This window comes from Scardinius erythrophthalmus, assembly GCF_964197995.2.
Source record: "Scardinius erythrophthalmus genome assembly, chromosome: 15".
Lineage (NCBI taxonomy): Eukaryota > Metazoa > Chordata > Actinopteri > Cypriniformes > Leuciscidae > Scardinius > Scardinius erythrophthalmus.
In genome coordinates this window covers 34,707,645-34,733,902 of record NC_138235.1, presented here as the reverse complement: position 1 = coordinate 34,733,902, position 26,258 = coordinate 34,707,645, and the positions used below count along the sequence as shown (strand labels likewise).

The window sequence follows — 26,258 nt, the reverse complement described above, 5'->3', positions numbered from 1 at the left end:
GGGCTTTACCTGGTTTACAAATGTTATACTGAATAATCATTGATCATAATCGAGTTTATTTTTCCTTTTAATTTTTTGATTGTTTGGTTTTTCCTCGTTCTTTTGAAAACTCAAATAATTGTTTCATGGTGATGGTTACTCTGTCCTGTGTAGCTTCAGCATCAAATAAAATATTCCCAGCAAACTAAACTGTGTCCGTTTGTGATGAGGCTTTATTCCTCTTGTCATTTGTCAAAAGAGTGATACATTCTTGACTTATATCCTTTCCAGAACAAATAATTTTATATTCACATAAATCCAGACTTTTGCAGACTGCTTGTCATCACTGGTTTCTAAAACCTCAAAAACATTGATAGTTCGCTGGTATTAAAAGATAATATAAAACACAATTCAAGTCAAATAATCAAAAACAGAACAGAACTGATGCTAAGTTTAGTGTTAAAATATACATACTGTATATATAAAATTGTCTGAAATCTGAATCTACGGTCCAGTAACAGCTGATTAAGTCCATCCAGTTATCCAGGTGAATGAAATGCATTCAGTGCATTGTACTGAATCCCTGAGAACGAGACTGCGGTCTTGGTCTGATTCTGAATAAGCATCTATTCTGCACAAACACGTCTGAATCCAGTTCAGGTCGCGTTTGTAGAAAGATTAACAAAACTTTGTTTATCTCCTCAAGCAAAAATCTTCATGTTAAGCAAGGAGGGAAAACATCATGGTCTGATTTTCAACAAGGCATTGATTCATGAGTAAGACTTCGGGGAGGGCGCAGGTCAGTCAGGATTGGTCTGATGGTAATATGACGCGCTGCTCATCTATTCGTTTGGCCTGTGAGCGAAGGATGAGGCTGAAGAAGTCGTCGTCTGGGACCGTAGGGCCTCTGGTGGGGGGAGGAGGAGCAGCACACCTCTGATCATCCAGTCTGGATCCCTGTGCAAGTCAAAAACAGTGAAATGTAATATTTAAAGAGGATCTATTATGCTTTTTTACATTTTCAGCTTTCTTTAGTGTGTAATGTTGCTGTTTGAGCATGAAAAAGGCACAATGTCACTTCAGCGGGAGTAATTCTCTATATCAGCGTCACTGTTTCTGAACTCCCTGAAACGCCTCCATTGTAATCTTGAGTTTACTTCCAGGAATGAACACGTCACACTATTCCTCATTTAAATAATTTCAAAATAAAGGGGCGGGGCCTGGTTGAGTTAGTTAGTAGTATGTTATGGTAAGGGGCGGGACATTTCCTGTACACGCTTGAAGCGCTTGACCAATCAGAACACAGTGATCCAGCCGACCAATCAGAGCACAGTGCGCTTTCCAGAAGGAGGGGCTTCATAGAGACTAAACAGAGTGTTACTGACAGACTGGGGCTGTATACTTAGATAGGGCACTATTTGAGGGGATGGCCATTTGTAGAGGTGTCCAAAACCATAGTGCACTCATTCAATCCCACAATGCACCACAATAACAAGTGTACAACCAATGTAAACTTAACGGTTGCAGAATACCCATAATGCACTGTGACCCAAACCACTGGTCCAATGTGGCTACAGCGTAATATCATACAGGTATTAATTCCTTTTTAATTGATTATTAAATTGTTTAATTAAGGATTACACATAGTTTCCATGACAGTGTTCAAGATAAATCTTTTTATTACTACTGGAGCTGCCAGTTAGCCAAGTTTTTAATAATTATTAAACAGCACAAACTATGCAAAAGCTGCAGAACTTCCGGCGCACTCAGTGTCTGAATTCACTCACTTGTTCTCATTCACTCCCTCAACTGAACTATATTAGTGGAGTAATGTAGGGAAGAGTGAATGAGGGAATAAGGGGCGGAACAGCCAGGAACTAAACAGAGCGTTACTGACGGACTGGAAGAGAAGAGCTGCAACAATGGAGAATATGAGGGTTTTTTTAACATTCAAGCATGAAAATCTATTCTAGTAGAGCCCAAAAACACAATCAAGACTTGTAAAAAGACATAATACGGCCTCTTTAATTTACATTTATGCATTTGGCAGACGCTTTTATCCACAGCGACTTACATTGCATTTCAAGGTACACATTTACATTCTTATCAGTTCTTGCCTTCCCTGGGAATTGAACCCATGACCTTGGGTCTACTGTTTGAGCTACAGGAAAGCAGCCTAATAATAAACATCATTTACCTGGCTCTTAATCAGCATGTCAAAGAAGTCTTCATCTGGTTCTTTGTTATCGGCCGTGGCCATGAGTTTGCTGAGAACGTCCTGGCTGTGGCGCTGTTCCAGCCGGAGACCCGGGAGATTGCTGACACTGACCCGCTGCTCGTCCAGGCGACGGCTCTGTGAGCTGGCCAGCAGATCTAGGAAATGGCCAGGCTGTCCAGAGGCCTCCGCTTCGGACACGGAAATAGCTGAAGGTTATAAACAGTTCAGTGTAGTTCAGTTAAATACTGCTGTATAAATACTTTTCTTATAGTGCACTACAAAAGTTAAAAGAAATTAATTATTTTATTCAGCAAGGACACATTAAATTGATCAAAAGTGACATTTAAAACACTTATGTTACAACAAATTTCTATTTCAAATAAATGATGTTCTTTTGAACTTTACATTCATCATCAATGCATCACAGTTTCTACAACAAGATTCCTTGAGCAGCAAATCATCATATTAGAGTGATTTCTGAAGGATCATGTGACACTGAAGACTGGAGTAATGATGCTGAAGATTCAGCTTTGATCACAGGAATAAATTACATTTTAAAATATATGTAAATAGAAAACAGTTTTTTAAAATTGTAATAATATTTCACAATATTACTGTTTTTACTGTATTTTTTATCAAATAAATGCAGCCTTGGTGAGCAGAAGAAACTTCTTTCAAAAACATTAAACTTACCACAAACTTTTGAATGGTGTATATATTTTTATGAATACTTAAAAAAAATTATTTTACACTTTTTAATTATGATATCTTGATATATTTCTAAAGGTTAACACCATGTCCTAATCAGGAATGATGAGCAAAAGTGACAAGCAACATCTTCATTAAACATCAAGTATCTTCCGATTGGCTGCAATTAGTTAGCATAAAGTTTTACATCAAGTTTTGTGCTCACATTGTTTCTGTACATCATGCCATTCCAAATCACTCCCACTTAAAAATGAATTACTTTCTTTAGGTTTTGCTGCATTAAATTGCAGCAAAACCTGCCAATTGATCCTCCCTTATCTGGCTAATGCTACTCTGAGCAATGCCTTAACTTTGTATTTTGAGCTTGATGACTTGCTTAATTTAGTCCTAATTTGTAAGTCGCTTTGGACAAAAGCGTCTGCTAAATGACTAAATGTAAATTAAATTGCTTTCAGTGTGAATGCACCATAAGTGATTTTACTGCACATTCATATAGTTGAAGTATAGTTAGCACAGGTCAGCACAGCGAGGGAGGAAGGGTGGACTCACGTTTCCTCAAGGCTACGGACGGGGTTTCGTGGGGAAAGGAAGGGGCGGGAACACGGCTAATGCCGTCCTCTAATGAGCACCTTTGATCATCCATACGGCTGCCCTGGAAGCGGGTCAGAAGGTCAAAAAAGCCGTCGTCACCCAGAGTGTCTGGAGCGTACTGTGGAGAAGCCCAGTTACAATAAAAACAATAAATATTTCAATTTATTTGTAGAATTTATCATTTCAAACGGCAACTTAAAAACTCAAAAAGCCAGTTTATTACTTTGCATGCACTCTTTAAAATCTAAATTATAAAATTGATTGTGTTTTTTGAGACCCAACACTGCTAATTAAAGTCACCATGAAATCATAAATGGCAATGTGTATTTTAAATGGAATATTGCCATATTTATTATAAATGATATACCCATGCACAGCATCATTTAAAAAAAAAAAAAAATTGTATTCATGTGGGAACTATATTCTCAGAAGGCGAAGCACTGCTACTTCTGCGGAGTGATTTGCTCGCAGCACCTGAGAAGCCCTGTGGTGAGGAGCAGAGAGTTCGCTCAGAGTTGGAGTAAATCACTCCGCCCAAGTAGCAGTGCTTCGCCTTCTGAGAATATAGTTCCCAGTATGTGTACGGTTAGAAGATGGCTGTGTCTCATGTGACCTTGTTATTTGTACACGCTGTGACTATTCAAATCACAACATGTAAATAGGAAAATGTTGGCGTTATTTTGTCACTTATTGGGAGCAGTATGCTAGCTGGAGCCATTTACCTCCAGTCTTTGTGCTAAGCTAGGCTAGTGGTGGGTGCGTCAGACAGAGTTACGGCACGCACGGAGATGAAAAGGGTATGTATGGACTTATCTAACTCTGGGGGATACGGTGAATAAGCTAAAGTCACAAAAAGTCGGCGTGTTCCTTTAAAAGGGGTGTTTTAAGCACCTGTGTGTCCAGAGGGGCTGAAGTTGGGCTGCTGCTGCTGCTGCTGTGGTTCTCAGCTGGTGGACTGGAGTTTGAACCATTCAACCTGTGCTTTTTGCTCCTGAAGCGATTAATGAAGAAAAGTTTAGAAGATGTCTTGGCTATGGATGTTTTGGTTGGTGATTTGGTTTGCTGAGGGGTTGTAGTCTCCTCACAGGCCTGCCCCTGGGTAGATGAGGCATAAAGACTTTATAAGCACACTTTTTGTTATGCAAATTATTTGATATGCAAAACATGAACACCTTGAAATGTAAGTAAGAAAATGTATATGCGATGCATGCAAGTCCTAGTCTCTTGTAAGGATTCACTTACAAGGCAAATTCACACAAAGAATGGATCAAATTAGTGAATCAAAAGCACTTTGGTCATTCAGTTGATTTAATGCAAGACAAAACCCATCTGACAATATGGATTTTCCCAAATTATAATTTAAATGGGGAAAAAATTGCATGCATGGCCTAATGTCACATCAGCAAAAATGGAGTAATTTCAGAGGAACAGCAAGTTATTAATTAACTTTTGATTAGCGATTTCAGTGGAATAACAAACACTGATGAATCGTTCACAATAAATTCAGAATTGTTCAATAAGAAAATAAATGTTGAATTTAAAGTGTTTTTACTTCATAAAAGTGCATGTTGTACAATCTATAATTGATGGTGATTTAAATTAAATAATTGTATAACAGTAATTAGTATTATCACCAAAAAAAAAAAAAAACGTTAAGTAATATGAATTATTTTGTAATGAGCAATTAATGAGAAATTATTTGGATTTTTGGCTTGATTTCTTCTTTATATTTTTCCTTTTCTGTAAAGCTAAATATACTTAAGGTATTTCTTAAATTTAAAAAAATGTTTTGTTAATCTCACTAAATGTCTAGTCGTCGATTATTTCGTATGTGATCATTTGAATGTGTTTAATGTCTCACCATATTTTTGTCAGAGGTCAGTTTCATGAGCTCCATGTTCTCCATGCTGTGTCTCCGGCTCCCTTTGGATCTTCCATCTACACAAGCAGAAAGAAGGATATGAGAGTAGATCTCATTCTGTAGATCAGCTGTGCTACAAGTACACACACCCTGACGACAGCTTCACAATATTACTAATATTTTCTAATATTGTTGCTACCAAGCATAATAGAGTTGGACAAAGTAATTTTAAATTCTTAAAATGTTTTAATGGTTAATAAAAATGATTTTACCAAAAAAAATTAAGCATGCTTCAAAAAATTTAAGGATAATATTCAAGCGATTTATTTTTTACAAGTACATATTTAACCAAAATGTACAACTTTTAACCAGTAGATGGCACTATCACCAAACTCCTAACACCAAAAAAAAAAAAAAGTGTGTTTACATGTTTAGGGAATGAAATTAAAAACATTTTAACATTTTAATGCAATTCTTTTAATCAGATTTTTTTTTGTTATTTGATAATATTCAATATTCAAAGTGATTTTTAATTCTCAGAACAAACATACATTTTTTTAATTGTTTTGTGGTTTGTACATTTTTGTGCTTTACTTTGATGTGCTTATCCAACTATTTAATTTTTTTTGTTTTAATCTCACATGTATGTATCATAAAAATGGATTTAAAAAAACAACTGTGTATTTTATAGGATGCTTGGTTTTCATGTTTGAGGAAAGTAGTGTGTGCTGTTACCAGGCGGACTGCTGTCACCGGACGGACTCTCGATGAAGGCAGAGCTGTTAGTGTTTGTATTGTTTTGCTTCAGACCCAAAACTAACTGCAGATCGGATACGTTCATCCTAGCCGTCAGCTCCCCACTGCGGTCTCCAATCTGAGGAGCGCACACATACAGGAAGGAAAAAACATTACTGGAAGTGCAAGTCCAGAAAACACACGCTCAGTTCAATCATCAACAAGCACACTGGAGCAGAATCTCATGAAGTCACATTACACCCCAAAATCAAAAGAAAGAAAGAAGACATTTTATTTTGCTTTGCACTCACGTTGTTTTTATGACAATTAAGCAGAAGAATCTGTCTTCTTCTTTTCTGAATTTTCACCAATTCTAATTACCGTACATAAATGGGTGGTGGTGCTATGTTGTAATTGGCATAAAAATAACGTCATGATCAGAGTTATTTTCATTTACTAAAACTAAAACCATTAAAAAAAAAAAGTCATTACTTGAAATAAAATAAACATTAACTGAAATAATACTCACAAAGCAACCAAATACAGAAACTCTCTGCAAATGGCATGGAAACGTTTCAAGGGGAGCCAAACAAGTGACGAACCTGGTTGGGACATGCTTATTATTAAATGTCTACTCATATTTGCAGCGGGCTTCTGTATTTGGTTGTGTTTCAAATATTTGCAGCACAAGATGCTTTGTTTAATTTGCTAGTGTTTCTTCTATTTGCATGCGTGTTCTTCATTTGCAGCACGTTGAGCTCTCTCGGCCATCATATATAATACAGTAGTCAACATTTGAAGTGGATCAAATAAGTTCATTGTTCAAAATTCATGTATAACTTTGATGAAAGGTTTTGATCCACTTCAAATGTTGACTAGTGTAGTATGGTAAGCTTTTAATTTTTGTACAAAAAATAAATAAAATCTTTCTTTTCATTGAGATTCACCCATGGTTTTTCCTGTGCAGGCAGGAAGTCTGTTAGTGTTATCTCACTGAGCCAAGTGCACACACACACACACACACACACACACACACACACACACACACACACACACAACACACACAACACACACCTCTTTTGAGATCTCCAGATGTTTGTCAGCAAAGCTCATGGCCTGCTCGTGGTTTCCCAGTGCGGTGTGTGCGTTCCCTAAACTCCAGCACGCCCTCCCTTCTCCAATCCTACACACAGTGACAGGAGGATCAGACCTCACAAACAGCAGCACAGACGAGAAGCGTCACCAACAGCCTACCTGTCCTTGAGGTCCTGAGCTATGATGAGATGTTTGAGGTGATAGTCTATGGCTCTCTCGTAGTCCTGCAGAAGCGTGTAGGTGTTTCCCAGACTGTAACAGGCCTGAGCTTCCACAGCCCTGTCCTTCAGCTGCCGCGCCAACTGCAGTGTCCGCCTGCGGGATAGACATCATCATCATCATTACTGATTTGACTTCACAAGAACAAAGCGTGCAACGAATTGAGCTGAATAACGACACTATTGTCTCCTGTAGAGCTGAATCAAATGAATTTCATATACTGGGAAACTGACTTGTAATGCTCAGCTGCAACTTCAAACTGCCCAAGGAATATGTACGCATTTCCAAGGTTGCAATATGCTCTCCGCTCTGCGGCTCTGTCTCCAAACTCCTTCGCAATGAGCAGACGCTGTAAAAAGAAGACAGCATTATTCATATTTACATCATGAAACATGCACATACGTATTGTCTGCACTGTAGATGTACAGACTACAAGTTCTTTATTATTATTGTTGTATATGTAGTGATGTAGTTAATTATCATTACAACAAGTACAGTGTTATATAAATATTATTATAATAACTTTCTGTACACTAATCCATTGTTTCCATTACTTTTATTACACATTCAGTTTGTGCATTTGAATAGAAACCACAAGTACATTTAGATTTAAAACTACCAGCTTATTTAAGAAACTCTCAGTGTGAAATACCTGCTCGTGGGCAAGAACAGCATCCTGGAAGTTTCCGAGCAAATAGTGCGAGTTGCCAAGGTTGCCGTAAGTCCTGCCCTGTGCCGCTCTGTCCCCCAACTCCTTCACGATGGCCAGATTCGCTCTTCAAACCGAGGCAAACGGTAGAAGATACAGTAGGGGAGATAAAACAATGAAAGTTTAGCATGCTTTTGGAAAACATTACTGCCCTCGAGGCCAAACAAATCTCTTTCAGAAATATTTTGTCTTTTAGCACGTGTGTGACGTCTACACTCTAGTTTTTGCCAGTTCAAAAGAATGAAAAAAACAAATGTTGGCTCGCTCACTCATAGTACTCGGTTGCTTTCTTTAGAGCGATGCGTGCCTCCTCGGGAAATTCTCCAGGGTCCATACCGCTCCAACATATGTTCTTCCCCTTGGCGTGGTACACATTCCCATAATTATACAGCGCTCGAGCCTGCCCCACCTAACAAAACCACGTCCAGATAACACACACAACCAGCACTGATTACACACCTAAAACAGATCGACAGCTTGCACTTAAATTATGTTTATGGTCTGCTAAAATAGATCAAGCCGTGTCTTTGGATAACAGGACAAATGTGACTTCAAAAAACATCTGAGGCAAACTTGGCCATTCAAGTGGAATTTAAAGGAATAGAAATATCCTGCCATCATTTACTCACACTTAGACATGGGAGATATGGGCAAAGCATATCACAGTAATCTTAAAAAGTTTGGTTGACAACAATATATAATCAAGACACTCTGAAAAAGCTTATGGTCTTATGACAACTTATTATAGCTGATCAGTTAGTTATTTCTATTTCTTCAATACAAATAAATAAATTCTGTTTTATTTATGAATGTTTTGTGTGCTTGTATTTATTTTTTGCAACCCTAGATAAATATCAGTCAATTTATTTTTATTTCATTTATAGACCATTTAAACTTTTTATTGGCGTGGAAGATATTGGAAGATTGGTTGATGATAAAATCTAATAAAGATGACAATATTATAATATGTTTATAGGAAAGTTAATAAAAAAATGAATGAAAGACAATTTCAAAAGTATTACTGTTTATACGTGTATTTATTTAAACAGACAGTTTTATGTTTATTGTAGCAATTAAATTAATAAAACTTTATTTTATATAGTCAGTTTTATTTTTTCAATAAATAAATAAATACTCTTATGTATTTATTTACTTGCTTACATCAAGAAATAAATATTATCAGTCAATAATCACATTTAAATAGCTTTTTTTATTTTATCTTCTCGCCATCATTTGTGTCCCAAACAGTTAGGCTTGTTTTTAGCCGAACGTTTTCTTTGGTTCTGCAAGCGTATGACGACCAGGAGCTTCAAGCTCCAAAAAAGGACAAGAAGTGCCTTAAAAACAATCAATCCTATTCAATATGTGATATTCCCAGTCTGATGATGCCATATGACAGCTTCCACCGAGGCTGTGACATCTTATTCACACATACACATCGCACAGAAGTACATTGTGCCTTGACATGCCAGGTTTGACATCAGTACAGAACGGCATTGATTCGTGTAAATTCTTATCTATCTTATTTTATGTGTTTCGACAGAAGAATGAAACCTCATAGGTTTTGAAAGATAGAAAGAGAGTATAAATGATGACAGAAACTTCATTTTGGCTTAACCTATTTCATTAAAAAGCCTTTAGTTTCATTTACAGGGGTTGTAGATACTGTAAAATGAAACTCCAGGACTTTTCAAGCATTACTTTTTTGGTTTTCAAGGACTACAATCACTTATCAAACAATATATTTAATATCTTTCAAATTCTAAAAAAATAAAAAAATAAATAAAAAAATAAACTAATAAAACAAAATGGAACAAATAATGTGCAGCACATGCAATGACTGTGGTAACTTGAACCATTTAAACGATATTATGACAAATGATGATCTTATTCAAACTGATTTTCTCCTCATGAATATATGATTGACCTGAAGAATGAAAGCTGTATCATATACTTGCAGGGAACTACACTGCGACCAAAATGGTCGCATATGCGACCTTTTGAAATGCCATTGCGACCCTAATTTTTAATGGGTCGCAAATGTATCACTGATTATTTTTGTACCTATGTTTTAGGCAATATGCTATGATTTACTATGAGCATTTATTAAAACTGAAATGTGTATTTTAAGAATACGTTTTATAACGTGCTCTGCCTCGAGCATTCAAAACATCAAGTTAACTTCAGCCCCGCGACCGTTACTTAGATTAAAACGTAGCCTACCATTGTATCAGTGCTGCGCGAGCGGCTCTCTCTCTCTCTCTCTCTCTCTCTCTCTCTCTCTCTCTCTCTCTCTCTCACACACACAAACACGGATATTTAACGTTTTATATTTTAACGTGTTCTAACGTGTGCGTTCCTTCCTCAGCGCGTACATGTGAAGCTCACATGCACTAAAAGCCTGTCTACCAGCGCCTGGATACTAGTTATCTTTCGAGTCTTATTGTGCTTATACTGTTAAATACACACAAGGTTTAGATAAACAAAGTCGGTTATGTCTAAAGTGAAAGCAAACTTGAGAAAATTGAGTAAATCTGCTTGTCAAATACGTGTATAGACGCGTCGCGCGCAACTCTTAAAGAGACAGTAGCAATAGTAAACACGCTGCCGCTTGTCCTTAAAGGGATAGTTCACCCAAAAATAATTTACGCACTCTAATGTTGTTCCAAACCTGTATTAATTTCCTTCTAATATTTTCTAATATTTTTCTAATATTAATATTTTGAAGAATGTGGCTATCCAGTAGCTGGTCCCCATTGACTTCCAAAGGAGAAAAATATACTATGGAAGTCACTGGGGTACATCAACTGTTTGGTTACCCACATTCTTCCAAATAACTTTTATTTTCAACAGAAGAAAGAAACTCATTCGAGTTTAAAACAACTTCAGAGAGTAAATTATGACAATTTGAATTTTTAGGAGAACTATTCCTTTAATGTTAATAAAACAACAAAATGCAAAGAGAAAATCACACACTGCTCTTGACTGAAGTAGCTTTAATAAGTATCAATGTATAATTTATACAGTGAAGTCTATTTTGTTTTATTTTCATATTTGTTAATTTAATTACTTTCTTCAATGCTACTGTTAAATACTGAAGCTGAAAACATAAAACACTGTTTATTTAATTTGTGTATTAAGTTGTGTATGTGTAATGTGCATCTTTGATCTTAATATTTAATAACAAAGAAAATAATGACAAATATTTGTTATCTTCGTCTGCCATTTTTTTATATATATGTTTTGTTACCCAAGGCTTTGTTTTTAAAATATGGACATACGTTTTGGCTGTAATGCTCAGTCGCAAAATAGTAAAACCAACATAAAGAATCGTGATAAAATCGTGAAAGCGTGATTTTCCTGAAAAAAAATCATGATACAATATTTTTGCCATTGGAATAATAAATTAAGTAGCCTATCTTAATTGTACACAATGTTCCTGTTTTTTTTGTTTTTGTTTGTTTTTTTACTGTTTTATGCCATAACAGCAATATTAATATTGGTTATTATCGTTATCGACCACAAATTTCACATCGGTGCATCACTACTTAAGAGTTCAGGAGTCTGCCCTGTGCCAACCATAGCATGTTGAAATCCATTTAGGAGAAAATTTATCCCAACCAATGTTAAAGAAAACAAAAACAAGAAGGCATGTGGTTTAAAAGTAGGCAAGTAAAATAAAAAGCACATCTGTATGCAATACAGTTTCATTATTGTTCATTATTATGCAGAGCGGCTTACTATAAATAATTTGTGCGACCAAATCATGTTTTGCGCCAGTAACTGAAAAAGTTAGTAGCGCAAGTGCCACCAGTGGAAAAGGTTAGTGTAGTTCCCTGACTTGGATATTTATATAAGCAATATTACACTCATAGCCATGCGAAATGGCTCTATGTCTATATCAAACGGGCTGCAGCGTTAATTTTGCGTGAAAACATTAAAACAGTACCTTTTCACAAATATGGCTGTTTTCAAGGGTTTTCCAGGACTTAAATTTCAAAAAGTCAAGTTCAAGTACTTCAAGAACCTTGTACAAACCCTGCATTTAACACCTCACCATATCATGGAGCATCCTGGAAATATCCAGGTGTCTTTGGCAACAAACTGCTGCTTCGTCATAGCGTCCCAAAACTTTCAACGTGTTTCCAAGGTTCCCACTGGCTTTAGCTTCTCCCAGCTGATCTCCAATCGTTCTAGAGGAGCCATAATAACAAAACGTATTATTTTAGATAAGGATATAATCCTACCGGCTTTAAAACAATGACATAACATTCCAGATTCAGACCTAGTGAGCGTCAGGTCATGCCGATGGTATTCCAGCGCCTTGATGTAGTCGTGCAGGTGGAAGTATGCGTTGCCCAGCTGACTGTAGATGGCGCTCAAAATATGCAGGTCTTCTGTGCCCACCTGGATGGCCGACTCAAAAAAGGAGACGCCCGCACGGTAATCTCCCACTTTACACAGACGCTCACCTTCCAGAGCCAGTTCCAGACACGAGGCCTCCATCCTGCAGGGGGCAACAGAGAGGTGAGCAAGAGCATGAGTAGGAAAAAATGGGTTTACGCGGAAGTGTTCAGTGATTCCTGAGTGTATGTGATTTATGGGATTATGACGCAACTCACGCTGGTGGGTAACATAATAATGAGAACATGGTGGATGTAGTACGTCCAGATTAGGGCTGGGTAAAAAATATCGATTTCAATTTATCAAAATCCGTATCATGTCACATGGAATCACTCAATCAGTGTTTCAACCATGGAAAGACGTCAGTAAAACAGCTTGTAAACAATGACATGTAACGTCACATTTTCCTCAGAAAAAACATATCCAGTGACCATAAACTCGTTAGTCAGTTAGAAAAATTAACTCTAGAGAGGAGCATTTTGCTAAATATATGCACCATATTACATATTCATTATAATTTCATATTTCTTTCATATTTAATGCATGTTTGAATAAATCTGGCAAGTTTTTATGACAGCCACCATTTAAATGTTTATATTTCATATAACTTTATTATTATAAAAATAAATAAAAGTGTAATTTAAGTGTTTGTATACAAATCAGTTAATTTTTACCTTCAATAATAGTAGGCTAATGAAGCCAAGTAGGCACTAATGCTGTAAACTATACTGACTCCCATAGTTTACAGCATTAGTTAAGAGATTTGTTTTCTTTGAAAATTTGCCATGTATTGTACCTGATATCCAAAATAATCAATATTGAATCGAATCGAATTGCAAGCTTGTGAATCGAAATTTAATCGAATTGTGAAATTTGTGTCAATACCCAGCCCTAGTCCAGATTACATTCATACTACACACATTTATACTATATAGAACGCACTTTTTAGCACTCACAACGTACAAACTCATTCAAAATAAGCACCTACTCACGAGAGTATGTCATTTTGGACGCAGCCGTAGAGAGCATTATTTATGAGATCAGAGACCAAAAAATACCTTTTGGTAATAAATATATAAATAAATAAATAGGTAAATAAATATCAGTGCGGTCAAATCAAAAAATCGTAATTAATACATTTATAGACACACACACACACTTTTTTAATTGATTTGACAGCAATTCATTGCTTTGACAGCACTAATAAATATATAAAGATGTAAAAAATTAAATAAAATACATAGATACATATTTTATTGGTGTATAACTAAATGTCTATTGATGCGCATAAAGATAGAGGCAAAGTAAAGGGAGTAAAATATTTCAGTTTGATATGCATTTTGACAAGACTATTAAAAGAAAAGAGCAACTAAAGGTTTTTAAACCTAACGATCAGTCCAGTATTTGTGTTTAAGCATATTTAACTGCAGAGGCTTTACATTTGAGGAACAATAGACTAGACTCCATTACAGCTTTGCGCAAACCTTTTGAGATATTTTCTAAATGTAAACTATTGTGAAATGATGGTGTTTCCATTAACCAATGTTATGCAACTAAAACGTAATTCTTTTAGTGTAAATGCACTTCTCATTATTTTATACACACTAAAGGTTTATCATATGTGGCAATCAATAGCATTCCCCAGAAATTGTAGAAAAATCTAGAAATAATTACTACAATATCAACATCATTAGGTCTGCGCCTACACATGTTCTTGAGAACGTCTTGTCAGCTGACATGCAATACAAATATGAATGACTCCCATATTAGGAGTTAAAATGGTGTCAAAGAATGACTAATAACCTCAGCTTCCAAGAATCAAGCAGAACACTGATCTGAATGCCTGTAAATCTTCTAAAGTATCACAGAATGTATGAAAAATATAAACACATGTTGTATTTGCATACAAGGACTTCTGTTTGTTCTTTCAGAGTGTGCGTCCATGAGTATGTTATGTTTTTGTCTGACAAACATATACTTTTAGTCCTCACCAAACGTGAAAGCGCTGAGTGGAGAGACGAAATCAGTCAATCACAACATATCTGATGTTTAAAATACAGCAATATTTGAAGAATTAACAAAAGTAAGAAATTATCTAGATGCTTCACAACATAACACTGTCAATACTGAGGAAAAAATTCATTACCATGTCATCAAAAACAACGGAAAACTATTTAACTTTAAATACATAAGATACCATTAACAAGTTTGGGGTCTGTAAGTCTCTTATTCTCACCAAGGCTGCATTTATTTGATCAAACTTGCAGTAAAAATTGTATTATCGTGAAATATTATTTCAATTTAAAATAACAGTTTTCAGTTTTTTATATATATATATATTGTAAAATGTGATGTATTCCTGTGATCAAAGCTGAATTTTCAGCATCATTACTCCTGTCTTCAGTGTCACATGATCCTTCAAAAATCATTCTAATATGATGATTTGCTGCTCAAGAAACATTTCTGATTATTATCACTGTTGAAAGGTTGTTGCTTCATATTTTTGTGGAAACCAAAATGCTTTTTTTCAGTATTCTAATAGAAAATTCAAAAGAGTAGTGTTTATTTGAAATGCAAATCTTTCAAGACAGTAAGCACCTTGTAACCACCGAGAACACCATAGCAACAACCTAACAACCCCTTAGCAACCACACAGCAATGCCCTGGCAACCACACATGACAACTGTGTACAGAAAAACTCACCCCACCTTTTATCCTTTCTCTTTTTATAAAATGCAGTGCACCGTCCAAACATCTCCATCTTTTTGATGATTTTTCCTCCTCCAATGTTATAGACACGTTTAATTCTCCATGGGGCGAAGCATGAGCCCCACAGCTTCAACCCTCTCAGACACATCACAAACTGATTTACCTCTTCCAAAAGACACCAAATTCCAGGATAACCCCCTCTGTGAGACCTTTCCCAACCCTCTACCCCTGGTAACAAGCCTGAGCATAACCAGACGAGGCTTTAGCATCTAAAATGGTTTGTTGTTGGCATGCAGTGACAGGTTACGCTGGGTCTCGCACACATGAAGGGTCAGCGGTAAGCCTTCCGATAACAGATGCAACTGTACGACATGCCCAAGTCATCTACGGACACCCGAAGGGAAGCGTCAATTCCAATTATCAGTGAGACGACACATGGGGATTATCACGCATAAAGGGCGAAACAGAGTAACTCTAATGTGCTTAGCTCCTAAACCAGTTATTCCAGTGGGGTGGGTCGGGGGGAAAAAACTATGCAGAATCAATTTTTTTTTTGTTTTTTTTTAAAGGTTCTTTACAGTTCCATGAAGAACCTTTAGGTGTGTTCGACATCGGCTGCGGCTGGATGTAACCGATCTGCGAGAGTAGCCGCGTGCAGGCGGGGAGGAGCTGCAAACGGAGACGTGAGGTCGGACACTTTCTGATTCCCGTAGTGACTGCTCACGTGGTGTTTGCATACTTTACCACAGCTGAAGTGAAATAAATGCAATATATGCCAAATAATACACAGATGTTTCAGAGACATTTTCATTCAATGCTTTATGTACTGTTTCATACAGCGTCTGTTTGAATAAGAATAAAGTTCAACATAAGCTATTATCAATGAAGTGGAGTCAAGGTTTTTTAATTAGTTTTAATTTGATAAACGACACAATATAACATCGCAACTACATGAAAAGAGTGTTTACTGTTATAAAAACTGATTTGTGAGCTTTAGAGGAACTAAAGATGTTGGAATAAACACGAAACACACGTGATCGTTGTCATGCTGTGAATCCGGCCAATTGTAGAACAGCTGTGTCGTCATCAGCCCAGTGCAGCCGCTCTTGAGAAGCTGCGCTGGCTGAGTACTCCGGCTACTCTCGAATCGCTCTCGCGGTACTTTGATGGCATACGTCACAGTCACGTGGCGTCGGCGCTGTATCAAGTCGGACAAAATTTCGAACCGGCATGCACTGCTTCAAGTCAGCCACCGATCGGTCAGCGCAGAGCTGCATGAAGTCGAACAAGCCTTTTAACATCCATTTAAAAAAATGACCAGGTGTTCACACTTGCAGTTCAGTTCTCGAGCCCCTTTCACACAGAGATTCCGGAAAATACACGGATAAAGTGACCCGGGTTCGTTTGATTTTGGTTCATTCACACTGCCAGTGATTTTCCGGAATCAGAGAGTGCGTTCACACACAAGCCGTAAAAATCCCGTAAAGACACGTGACATCGATGTGACATGTAATGTCTCAGCAGCGTCTTAAGTTTGCTTATGAGCTGCGATTTCTCTCTCGAGAAACCACGCTTGTGCATTTTTTTCTCTGATTCAATCATAAACTAGCGCATTACGTACCGTTTCACAGCTGGCGAATGATCCCGGCATGGGATTACGACACGGCATTGATGACGGCTTTTGTTCACACAGCGTGCTTTCTGGGACTGAACACGGCAATGTTACTAGGTCCCCAACCAGGCATCGATGCCGGCATCAATCCCGGGTCGTGTTTACGTTCACACAGAAGGCGCTCTAGCAATTTCCCGGCAATTTGCCGTGAAAGGGGCTTTGGTTTTTGGTCCGGACCAAAAAAGAAAATGACACATTTATTCCTGATTTGCTTAGCGATCACACTGTCATTTTTGCGACGGAATTCGTCGAACATCCAAAACTGCGAGGAGACATGGTTCTGATGCCTGTACAACTTCGCGACTATGATGAGAAAAAACTGGTGTGCTTGAGCAATTCTGTCCTTTTTAGGGTTGCATCTTGTGACATGTCTGTTTTTGGTTTGTTTCGATTGTTGTTTCAGTCGAACCGCACTAGAGTTCGTTTGGAAGTGGACCGAGACGCATCTTGTTTGGTGCGCACCAGGGTTCGGATGGCAGCGTTCACACTTATTCTAATGAACCGCACTAACAGAGCAATCGCTACAGAGTTCATTTTAATTGAACCATTTTACCATTTTTGAATCCATTCAGCCGATATCTGGGTCTGACGGTAGCACTTTTAGCATAGCTTAGCATAGATCATTGAATCTAATTAGACCATTAGCATCTCTCTCAAATAAAATGACCAAAGAGTTTCGAAATTTTTCCTATTTAAAACTTGACTCTTCTGCAGTTACATCGTAAGACCGGCGGAAAATGAAAAGTTGCGATTTTCTAGGCCGACATGGCTAGGAACTATACTTTCATTCCTGCGTAATAATCAAGGAACTTTGCTGCCGTACCATGGGTGCAGCAGGCGCAATGATATTACGTGATATTAGTTCCTAGCCATATTGGCCTAGAAAATCGCAACTTTTCATTTTCCGTCGGTCTTAGTACACGATGTAACTACAGAAGAGTCAAGTTTTAAATAAAAAAAATCGAAACTCTTTGGTAATTTTTTTGAGAGAGATGCTAACGGTCTAATCAGATTCAATGATCTATGCTAAGCTATGCTAAAAGTGCTACCACCAGACCCGGATATCGGCTGAATCGATTTGAAAATGGTAAAACTCAACTGTTTAACTCTAGGGGAGTTGGAAAATAAGCCTATTTCCAAAAAAAGTGGAATGTTCCTTTAAGAACTGTTCAATGGAAGGTTCTTTATGGAACCAAAAATGGTTATTCTACATTCCTAAACATAAAGGTTCATTCTCTGTGGTTCTTTAAGGAACAAAAATTAGTCCTTCCATGGTATTGCTGCAAAAAAAAAAAAAAAAAAAAAACTTTTGGAACCTTTTTTTTTTTTTACTTTGTTAAAGCTTAATTCTTATGGTTAGAGGTTTGTTCTAATCCTTAATCTTGAGTATGAGCAATTGTAATAGCTATGCTTGACATGGCAAGTTCTGCAACATTTGTGCAACAGAGAGTGATCAGTGTTCAGAATTACAATTCAGAACATAAAACCAGCCAAAAATACATGAACTTAAAGTAAATTGACCGTGGGACCTGAGAAATAACTAGTCTTTGGCATCTAGTCACATGTTTGGCTCAAACCAGTATGTAAAAAGCATCTTTTGTACTGGAAAGTGCCCAATTCTCTTTAGAATATGTATAGCCACTCTTGCCATTATTAATAAGAGTTAGCAAGAGAAAGCATGACAGCTTTAGAACTGAGTCAAGGAACAAAGCAACCCAAGAAAACCTCCCGAATCAATTAATCTTCTGCTGAAGTAGAGCGAGATGTTGTGAAGAATGAATCGACTCCAGCCAGAGGAACAGTCAGGTAACCAAGGCCATGCAGGGAAAATCCATTAGACCAAATTAAATCCCACGCTTTGCCCAGAGTGTCCTCAGCGGAAGGCTTGCGGCCTTCACATGCTCTAATTTCTTTATCCTCAGCGAGGTGGGACGCAGGCCGAGCGGCTGACGCGATTTCTCCACTGACCGATGCAAATGACTAATTCGCACCATATATCAACTCGTACTTCTCATGATGTAATGAATTTCACTGATTCTTACTGAAACACCAGGCATATGTTGCTCATTATTTCTGTTCATTTCTAAAACTCTGACATTCAAGGGACAGTTCACTCGAAAATTAAAATACAGTCATTAATTAGGCTATTCACCCTCATATCTTTACGTGAGTTCTGTGAAACTCAAAAGGAGAAAGTTTAGCAACATGTCTCTTTTCATTTGTTTCATTCAGTTGTTACAACAAAACAAAAAAACAGATTATGACTGAACTCAACATGGCAGTTCAAATGTGCAGAATGGAGAAAAATATCTGAAAGCTTATTAGGGAAATATAATGGTGGAAAATATAGGCTACTCATTGAATAGCAACATTTTCACCACGAAATATTAGAAAAGTCACCATATGGGTTTAGAAGATGGATTGGAATAGCCTACATGAATACAATGGACTTCTGTCATGCTGGAGCTTTTTGCCCTTTCTGGAGCTCGACAACACCTGATATGTTTCCATTTCATTCTATGGAAAGGAGTAGCGTGAACATCCTTTTAAACATCTCCTTTTTTTGTTCTACAAAAGAAAGAAAATTGTATAGGTTTGGAATGATGTGAAGGTACGCCAAAACTTGTGACGAAATGACAACATTTACATGATTGAGGGAAACATCCCAACCCAAACAGGGTTGCCAAGTTTGCGTAACAAAACCAGCCCAATCCCATAGAATTTTATCATATTGGGGGAAGTGGTTGAGAAGAGATGAAAAGATTACATTGGTTACAAATGCCCCTCCACCCCACCCCCACAACATGTATACATGTGATAGAAAACGAGAACAAAGAACTTGTGATTGTGGGTTGCCCGGTAAAATTAGTCTACTGGGGTGTCAAAATGGCATTTTGTGGGGAGGGGTTAAACAAAAAAAATATAAAAAAACTACGGCAACAGTGTAAAAGTAGCCCAATTCCGCAGGAAAATCGCAGACTTGCCAACATTTATCCCTACTTCAGGACCTTGTTGGAGCCATGACCTAGTGGTTTGCACATGTACTCCAAAAGATGCTGAGCCGAATTCGATCCCATTCCCATTCTCACCAATTATTTCCTGAAAATGTTTCAACCCTGTGTGGAAAAAACACTCCCTGAAATAAAACTTAGGCCCTTGACTCATCTTTCAGCTTCAGTGTGAGATGGTCCTGCAGTATTTCAGGATGTACGATAGCAACCGAGACAAAACAGTGCCAACAAGTGATGACCCTCCATTTTAATTATTAAACACGGCTATTAAAAATGCACACACAAGAGATCTCTCGACCAACCTGAGCCCATTTTTACTCGCCTCAACCCGCAGCACTGTATTACATTTCAAACCCCATTTATCTGATGGAAAAACAAGTGCACGTCAATGGAAAGATAGACAGGTCTTTTGGTATTTACAGCAAGATATGTTGCGTAAAACACTCCATAATCGGCAAAAACATGATATGTTAATAGAGAATGAAGGCACATCAAAAAATGTGCTGTAGTTTTGTGTATCGTAAGGCAAGACAAGTCTTTTGTCCTACCTGGAACGGACGTGAAACGCTTGATCCTCATCTTTTGTGATCCCATCCATTTAGATTCATAGTAAAAGTCCAAGTTTAAAACAAAACTACAACAGCAAACATAAAGATGGAGCGAAGATGTCCATGTTTTCACCGTGTCTGAACCATGGACCATCTGACTGGCGAGCGACACACTAAAGAAAGAGTCTAAGACATATGATCCTCTCTCTCTCCCACACACACATACACACACTGAGGTGTAAGCAGCTAATGATTTCACTAAGAAAACAGTCATTGACTGATTAATGACAACACGCTTCCACCCTACAAACTCAATAACATCTCATGTGGAAGGCTGAACATGAGGAAGTGACTTCCTCGTGAGCAACCATCCGATCATCAAAAGACACTTTTTCCAGGATGAAAAGTTGATGTTGTTGTATTACAGTAGCTATGCGTCCATTCAAAGTTGCGAATTTAACTTTTGCGCAAAATTGGAATATCTCAAAGCATTTGCGAATAAAGCAACAAAATCACCACTTCCTTGGAAATTGGCACAAAATATCTATAGTAAAAATGGAAGTTGCTGTAATCACAAGCCACTGTGGCTTTTTTTTTTTCGTACATTACAACTTGACTTGCACCTCACAGATGAAACGCATTACTGTTACAGTATCTTGTGTTTGGGAATGCAGTCGTGTGAAAACAGTTCTGGGAGGCAATAAAAACAAATCATTTTAAATGACTGACTTTGGCATTTCAGAATGATCAAACCAACTGGTTAGTCCAGTTATCCAATCATATCTTCTGTTGAGGCAAAGTGTTTTTGTTTTTGTTGTTTTTTGCGCATCAAGGGATTTATTCGGCAAATGAATTTCCATCGTAGTTTATGCGCATGTCTTATTATCGGATAAAAAAAAATCATCCACCTCAATTGAGCACATGCATTTTTTTTATTAGAATGTGAGCATCTTTTTTTTATGCAATGTCCCAAATTTTTTCAGAATATATTCTTTTGTGTTCAGCAGAAGAAAGAAATTCATAGGTTTTGAACAACTTGAAAGTGAGTAAATTATGACAGAATTTTTATTTTTGGGTGAACTGTCCCTTTAAGAATCCCTTCACCATCAATAATCTTGAATGATTTCATTTGAAGGAATGGTGACACATCAGACATCGCTTATTCACCCTCACACTGATCCAAACCCACCCATGTGACAAGATTTCTTCCAAGAAACACAAAAGAAGATGTTTTGAAAAAAAGATTACAGTGGCCAGAACCGGTCAAGCTACAAAACTGACAATAAAGCACCATAAAAAAAGTCTTTGTTGTGTGCATGAAGAAAAGCCCAAGAATCAATGTCATTTGGCATATTTTATATCAAACCTGCATGGCCTGATGCTTCTTTATGCAATGTTTGAATATAAACATTTATGAAAATGAGATTTGAGAGCTATTGTGAAAGGGGATGATATGTTAGAAAATAGCAACTTTAATTCCTTGCACAAAGTTATCATATGACTTCAGAGGACTTGAGCTTGATGTGCATGACCTTTAACGTCATTTTGGAGATTGTCATCTTTAAAATATCTCCTTTTGCATTCCACAAAAGCTGTCACGGTTTAAAACTAAAACTAAAACTATTAAAAACATAAAATAACATAAAATAAAAATATTAGACGAAAAACATAAACTTAAATTAGAAATGCTCCCTTGCCAACTAACTTTAAATAAGTTAGTTACTGAAATAAAGATAAATTAAACCTAAATAGAGATAAAAAATAAAAAAAATAAAAACCTAATACAAATGATACTAAAATAACAGTGCACATAAGAAAGTCTTGGGTTTGGAAAAAACAATAGGGTGAGACAACATTTTCATTTTTGAATTGAACAAAAATCGTCCAGGCAGTGGGAAAATGCGTCAGAAATCATATTTGTTTGTACTTCAGGAATTCCTTGTATTGATTAGAAAACTGAAAGCATTGTTCATTTTCAGAACTGGCTAAACTGACAATCTGGATACTCAGGAAAGGGCTGTGACCTTCATCTAGAGCAAAAAAAAAAAGTGTATTTGATTACGGCCAAACATAGTGGTTTTGTGGCTCCTTTCCTAAAGGCATGAGCCAGTTGGTCCAGCAAAACCTCAGGCCATGTCCAACTGCAAGTTTACTCAAGCGTGCGATTAAGACACACTGTATGCATTTTCCTTTTTGTTTGACATTTCATCCTTGCCAGTGTGTTTTCATGCCAGGAATATTCAACCACTCACACACTGGTCTGCACCATCATTTCAGTTCAAGTTTTATTTATGCCAACAGTTCCAAAAACATTGAGCCACTCATTCAACTGCCCTATAATGGCGACAGCAGCTTTGTGAGCAGTAATAGGCCAGATTAGTCAGTCTTTTCAATAGAACAAAACACAAGGTACAGCCTGTAAACAGCTGTGATTCATTAAAAGATTCATAAACCGCAGCGCAGCCTGTGCAGACACAAGAGCTGCTGTGTCCGTTCTGTCAGCCGGAGCCTGTCCAGGTGTTTCTCATTTAATCCAACGGGAGGGAACTTTGGGGAACTGCTTACAATGAGTCTCACGGTCATATTTCACCCCGAAATTAAAAGAAAATATTATATTTTGCATAAAGAAAATGACACCTATTATTGTGCAATTACATTTTTTTATCTACATATTTTAATGAGAATTAGCAACCGGCATATTTGTCTTTTTAATGCAAACACGTGTTTTACTTTTGCATTTCTTACTTGTAATTCTCGTTATTGTTAATGATGAGTCTAACTGACGACAATCACGAGAATGAACCTCATTGCGTGACAGTCACACAAGAACGAACCTCATTGGTTCTTGCTGATGCTCAAACGTGCTGCGTAACATGAGAATGAACCTCATTGGTTCTTGCCGAAGCTCAAACGTCCTGCGTAACAGGAGAATGAACCTCATTGGTTCTTGCCGAAGCTCAAACGTCCTGCGTAACATGAGAATGAACCTCATTGGTTCTTGCCGAAGCTCAAACGTCCTGCGTAACATGAGAATGAACCTCATTGGTTCTTGCCGAAGCTCAAACGTCCTGCGTAACAGGAGAATGAACCTCATTGGTTCTTGCCGAAGCTCAAACGTCCTGCGTAACACGAGAATGAACTTCAGTGGTTCTTGCCGAAGCCCAAACGTGCTGCGTAACACGAGAATGAACCTTATTGGTTCTTGCTGAAGCTCAAACGTCCTGCGTAACAGGAGAATGAACCTCATTGGTTCTTGCCGAAGCTCAAACGTCCTGCGTAACACGAGAATGAACCTCATTGGTTCTTGCCAAAGCTCAAACGTGCTGCGTAACACGAGAATGAACTTCAGTGGTTCTTGCCGAAGCCCAAACGTGATGCGTAACACGAGAATGAACCTCATTGGTTCTTGCCGAAGCTCAAACGTGCTGCGTAACACGAGAATGAACCTCATTGGTTCTCGTACGTCAAGCGAACATGCTTGAGCTTCCATTTACCACAGCTGATGTGCGAGTTGGTGAATGTTTATGTGAATAAGCCTAAATTCAATCTGTTCATCATATAAAGCGATCCTGTCTTTTTATATGACAATTTGGACAAAACCACTCAATTCATATGGATTAGTTTTACGTTCTCTTTTTATTTTTGAAGCGTCAAAGATCTTCATTTGTGTTCCAAAGATGAACGAAAGTCTTACGGGTTTGGAACGAAATGAGGTTGAGTATGAAAGAATTTAAATTTCTGTGTGAACTAAACCTTTAATACACTTTTTCATATAAACATTTTTATATGAATTATTTAATAATAGACCAATATCAATATAAACACAGTACAATTTAAATAATATATCACTATTTTTCAGAGATTATAATAATGGCAATAATATTTTTATGAGAATTTAGGAAAATGTGCTTAATAATGTTACAAAGCAGCCCTTTTGTTTTCATGCTATTTTTCATTTTATTTAACTTTTTCACCCATTTTTATTTAAATATAACGTATTAGTGGAGGAATGAATACTATGTTTTGACAGAACCGGTCTTGGTCATCATTTACTCATATGCTGTCATGGTCAGAAACATATTGACGTGCCTTGGAGATAAACTGTAAAGATCATTTTGACTAGTAGTTCGGTGTTTTTGTACAAAACCGTCATAGAAGTAGCAATAAATAGATTCAAGACATTGGTCAAGAAAGACAAGTCAAGGAAGTACTTAATATGCAACACATTACGAAGAAAAAGCTCAATGGAGAAGCTGTTAAAGCACAACTAAACTAAACTAACGTTAAATCCGAAAGAGAAAACAAATCAAACTCCTACCTCAGACACTTTGAGATCTGTACTTTAAAGAGTGTAATCGCGCTACATGTTCCGTGGTGGAAAAGTTTATCCCTTTTTCAAGAGGCATCGAAAAAGTTTCTTTCTCTTACTCCGCCATGTTTTCTCAAGATACTTTCCTTTCCTAATTTTTTTTCGGAAAAAAGGAAAGCGTCTTTTGCTTTGGCACGCCAATCATTACACAGGAGTTTGTAAACGCCACGCCTCGCCATCAAAATGCTTCAGCGCTGAAGTAACCCTCCTCGCGCAACGAATTGTTCTTTTAAACAGACTCTTTTGAATGATTCAGGCGAATCGAGTCGCCAATCGATTCACAAATCGCAAATAGAAAATCTCTGGAGCCTAATATTGTGAACTTATTACTAATAATTGGCATTGTTATTTAATATTATTAACAAGCTAACGCTGAGCCGATTCTTTTGAATGTTTTGGTCGAACCCATTCACAAAGCGTTTGTACGGACTTTGTTTTAGACTAAAACTTTAAGGACTGTTGTTAAACATAGTGAGGAAAATGTAATACAGGTAGTAATTAACATCACCAATTGATATTATTAGGAGACTAATATGTTGTTAAAGAGATAGTTCACCCAAAAATGAAAATTCTGTCATCATTTACCCACCCTCAAGTTGTTCCAAACCTGAATGTCTTTGTTAAACTCAACACAAAGAAGTTATTTTGAAGAATGTCAGGTAACCGTTGATGGGCCCCATTGACGTCCAGTGGGGGAAAATATCTTCTTTTGTGTTCAGTATAACAAAGAAATTGTTACAGATTTGGAACAACTTGACAGAATTTTCATTTTTGGGTGAACTGTCCCTTTAAACTCGCAGTGAATCGGTTCACTGAACTGACCATCTGAAAGAATCAATTCACTAATATGGGTGAACTGTCCCTTTAAACTCGCAGTGAATCGGTTCACTGAACTGACCATCTGAAAGAATCAATTCACTAATATGAATTGGACTTCCTATAGTGCTGGAAGGAGCAGAAAGCTTTGTACGGATTTATTTCTGTCGGCTCCGCAATTTGGTTATAACTTTTTGTATGTATATATAAAAAAGGAAGACTTCATCATATATAAAAACACTCCTAAGGAGAACTAAACTTCAAACTTCTTAAAAAAATAACTAGGGTGAGTAAATAGTAGTGTGATGTATTGACCAGCAGAGGTCACTGTTTATTACTGACGGACAAATCCAGCTGTCATTTAATGATCTCTGAAGGACATGAAGTCATTTATGGATGTTTTTCATGTTTTAATACAAAGTAAGTATATGTCAGACATTAAAGCAAAAGATCAATAGCACTTGAGCTCAAAAATAGCTACATGTACTCATTATGCCAGCTTGCTTACGCATATATACACAAACATAAGCACATGTATAAGGACATCAGCTTAACTGCACTATTAAAGCAACAAACAAAAATAAATAAATAAATAAAATCCATTACACAGGTAA

At 37.2% G+C, this 26,258-nt stretch overlaps 1 protein-coding gene across 2 annotated transcripts; it reads right to left on the bottom strand.

Moving 5' to 3' along the window:
* Positions 1–41: 41 nt before the first annotated feature.
* gpsm2l (G protein signaling modulator 2, like) lies at positions 42–25,047 on the bottom strand. Of its 2 annotated transcripts, none has more exons than XM_081387253.1 (14): positions 24,778–25,043; positions 12,401–12,622; positions 12,173–12,308; positions 8,385–8,524; positions 8,059–8,182; positions 7,640–7,755; positions 7,347–7,502; positions 7,167–7,275; positions 6,093–6,231; positions 5,358–5,434; positions 4,388–4,591; positions 3,455–3,614; positions 2,177–2,403; positions 42–936 (listed from the first exon to the last, which is right to left on the bottom strand). In XM_081387253.1, exons 2-14 carry the CDS (start codon positions 12,619–12,621, stop codon positions 784–786), a joined length of 1,962 nt encoding a protein of 653 aa, XP_081243379.1. In that variant the 5' UTR covers position 12,622; positions 24,778–25,043; the 3' UTR covers positions 42–783. The 2 variants fall into 2 exon arrangements, with proteins under 2 accessions (XP_081243379.1, XP_081243380.1); XM_081387254.1 differs by having other exon boundaries at positions 93–936; positions 2,177–2,385; positions 24,778–25,047.
* Positions 25,048–26,258: the final 1,211 nt, after the last annotated feature.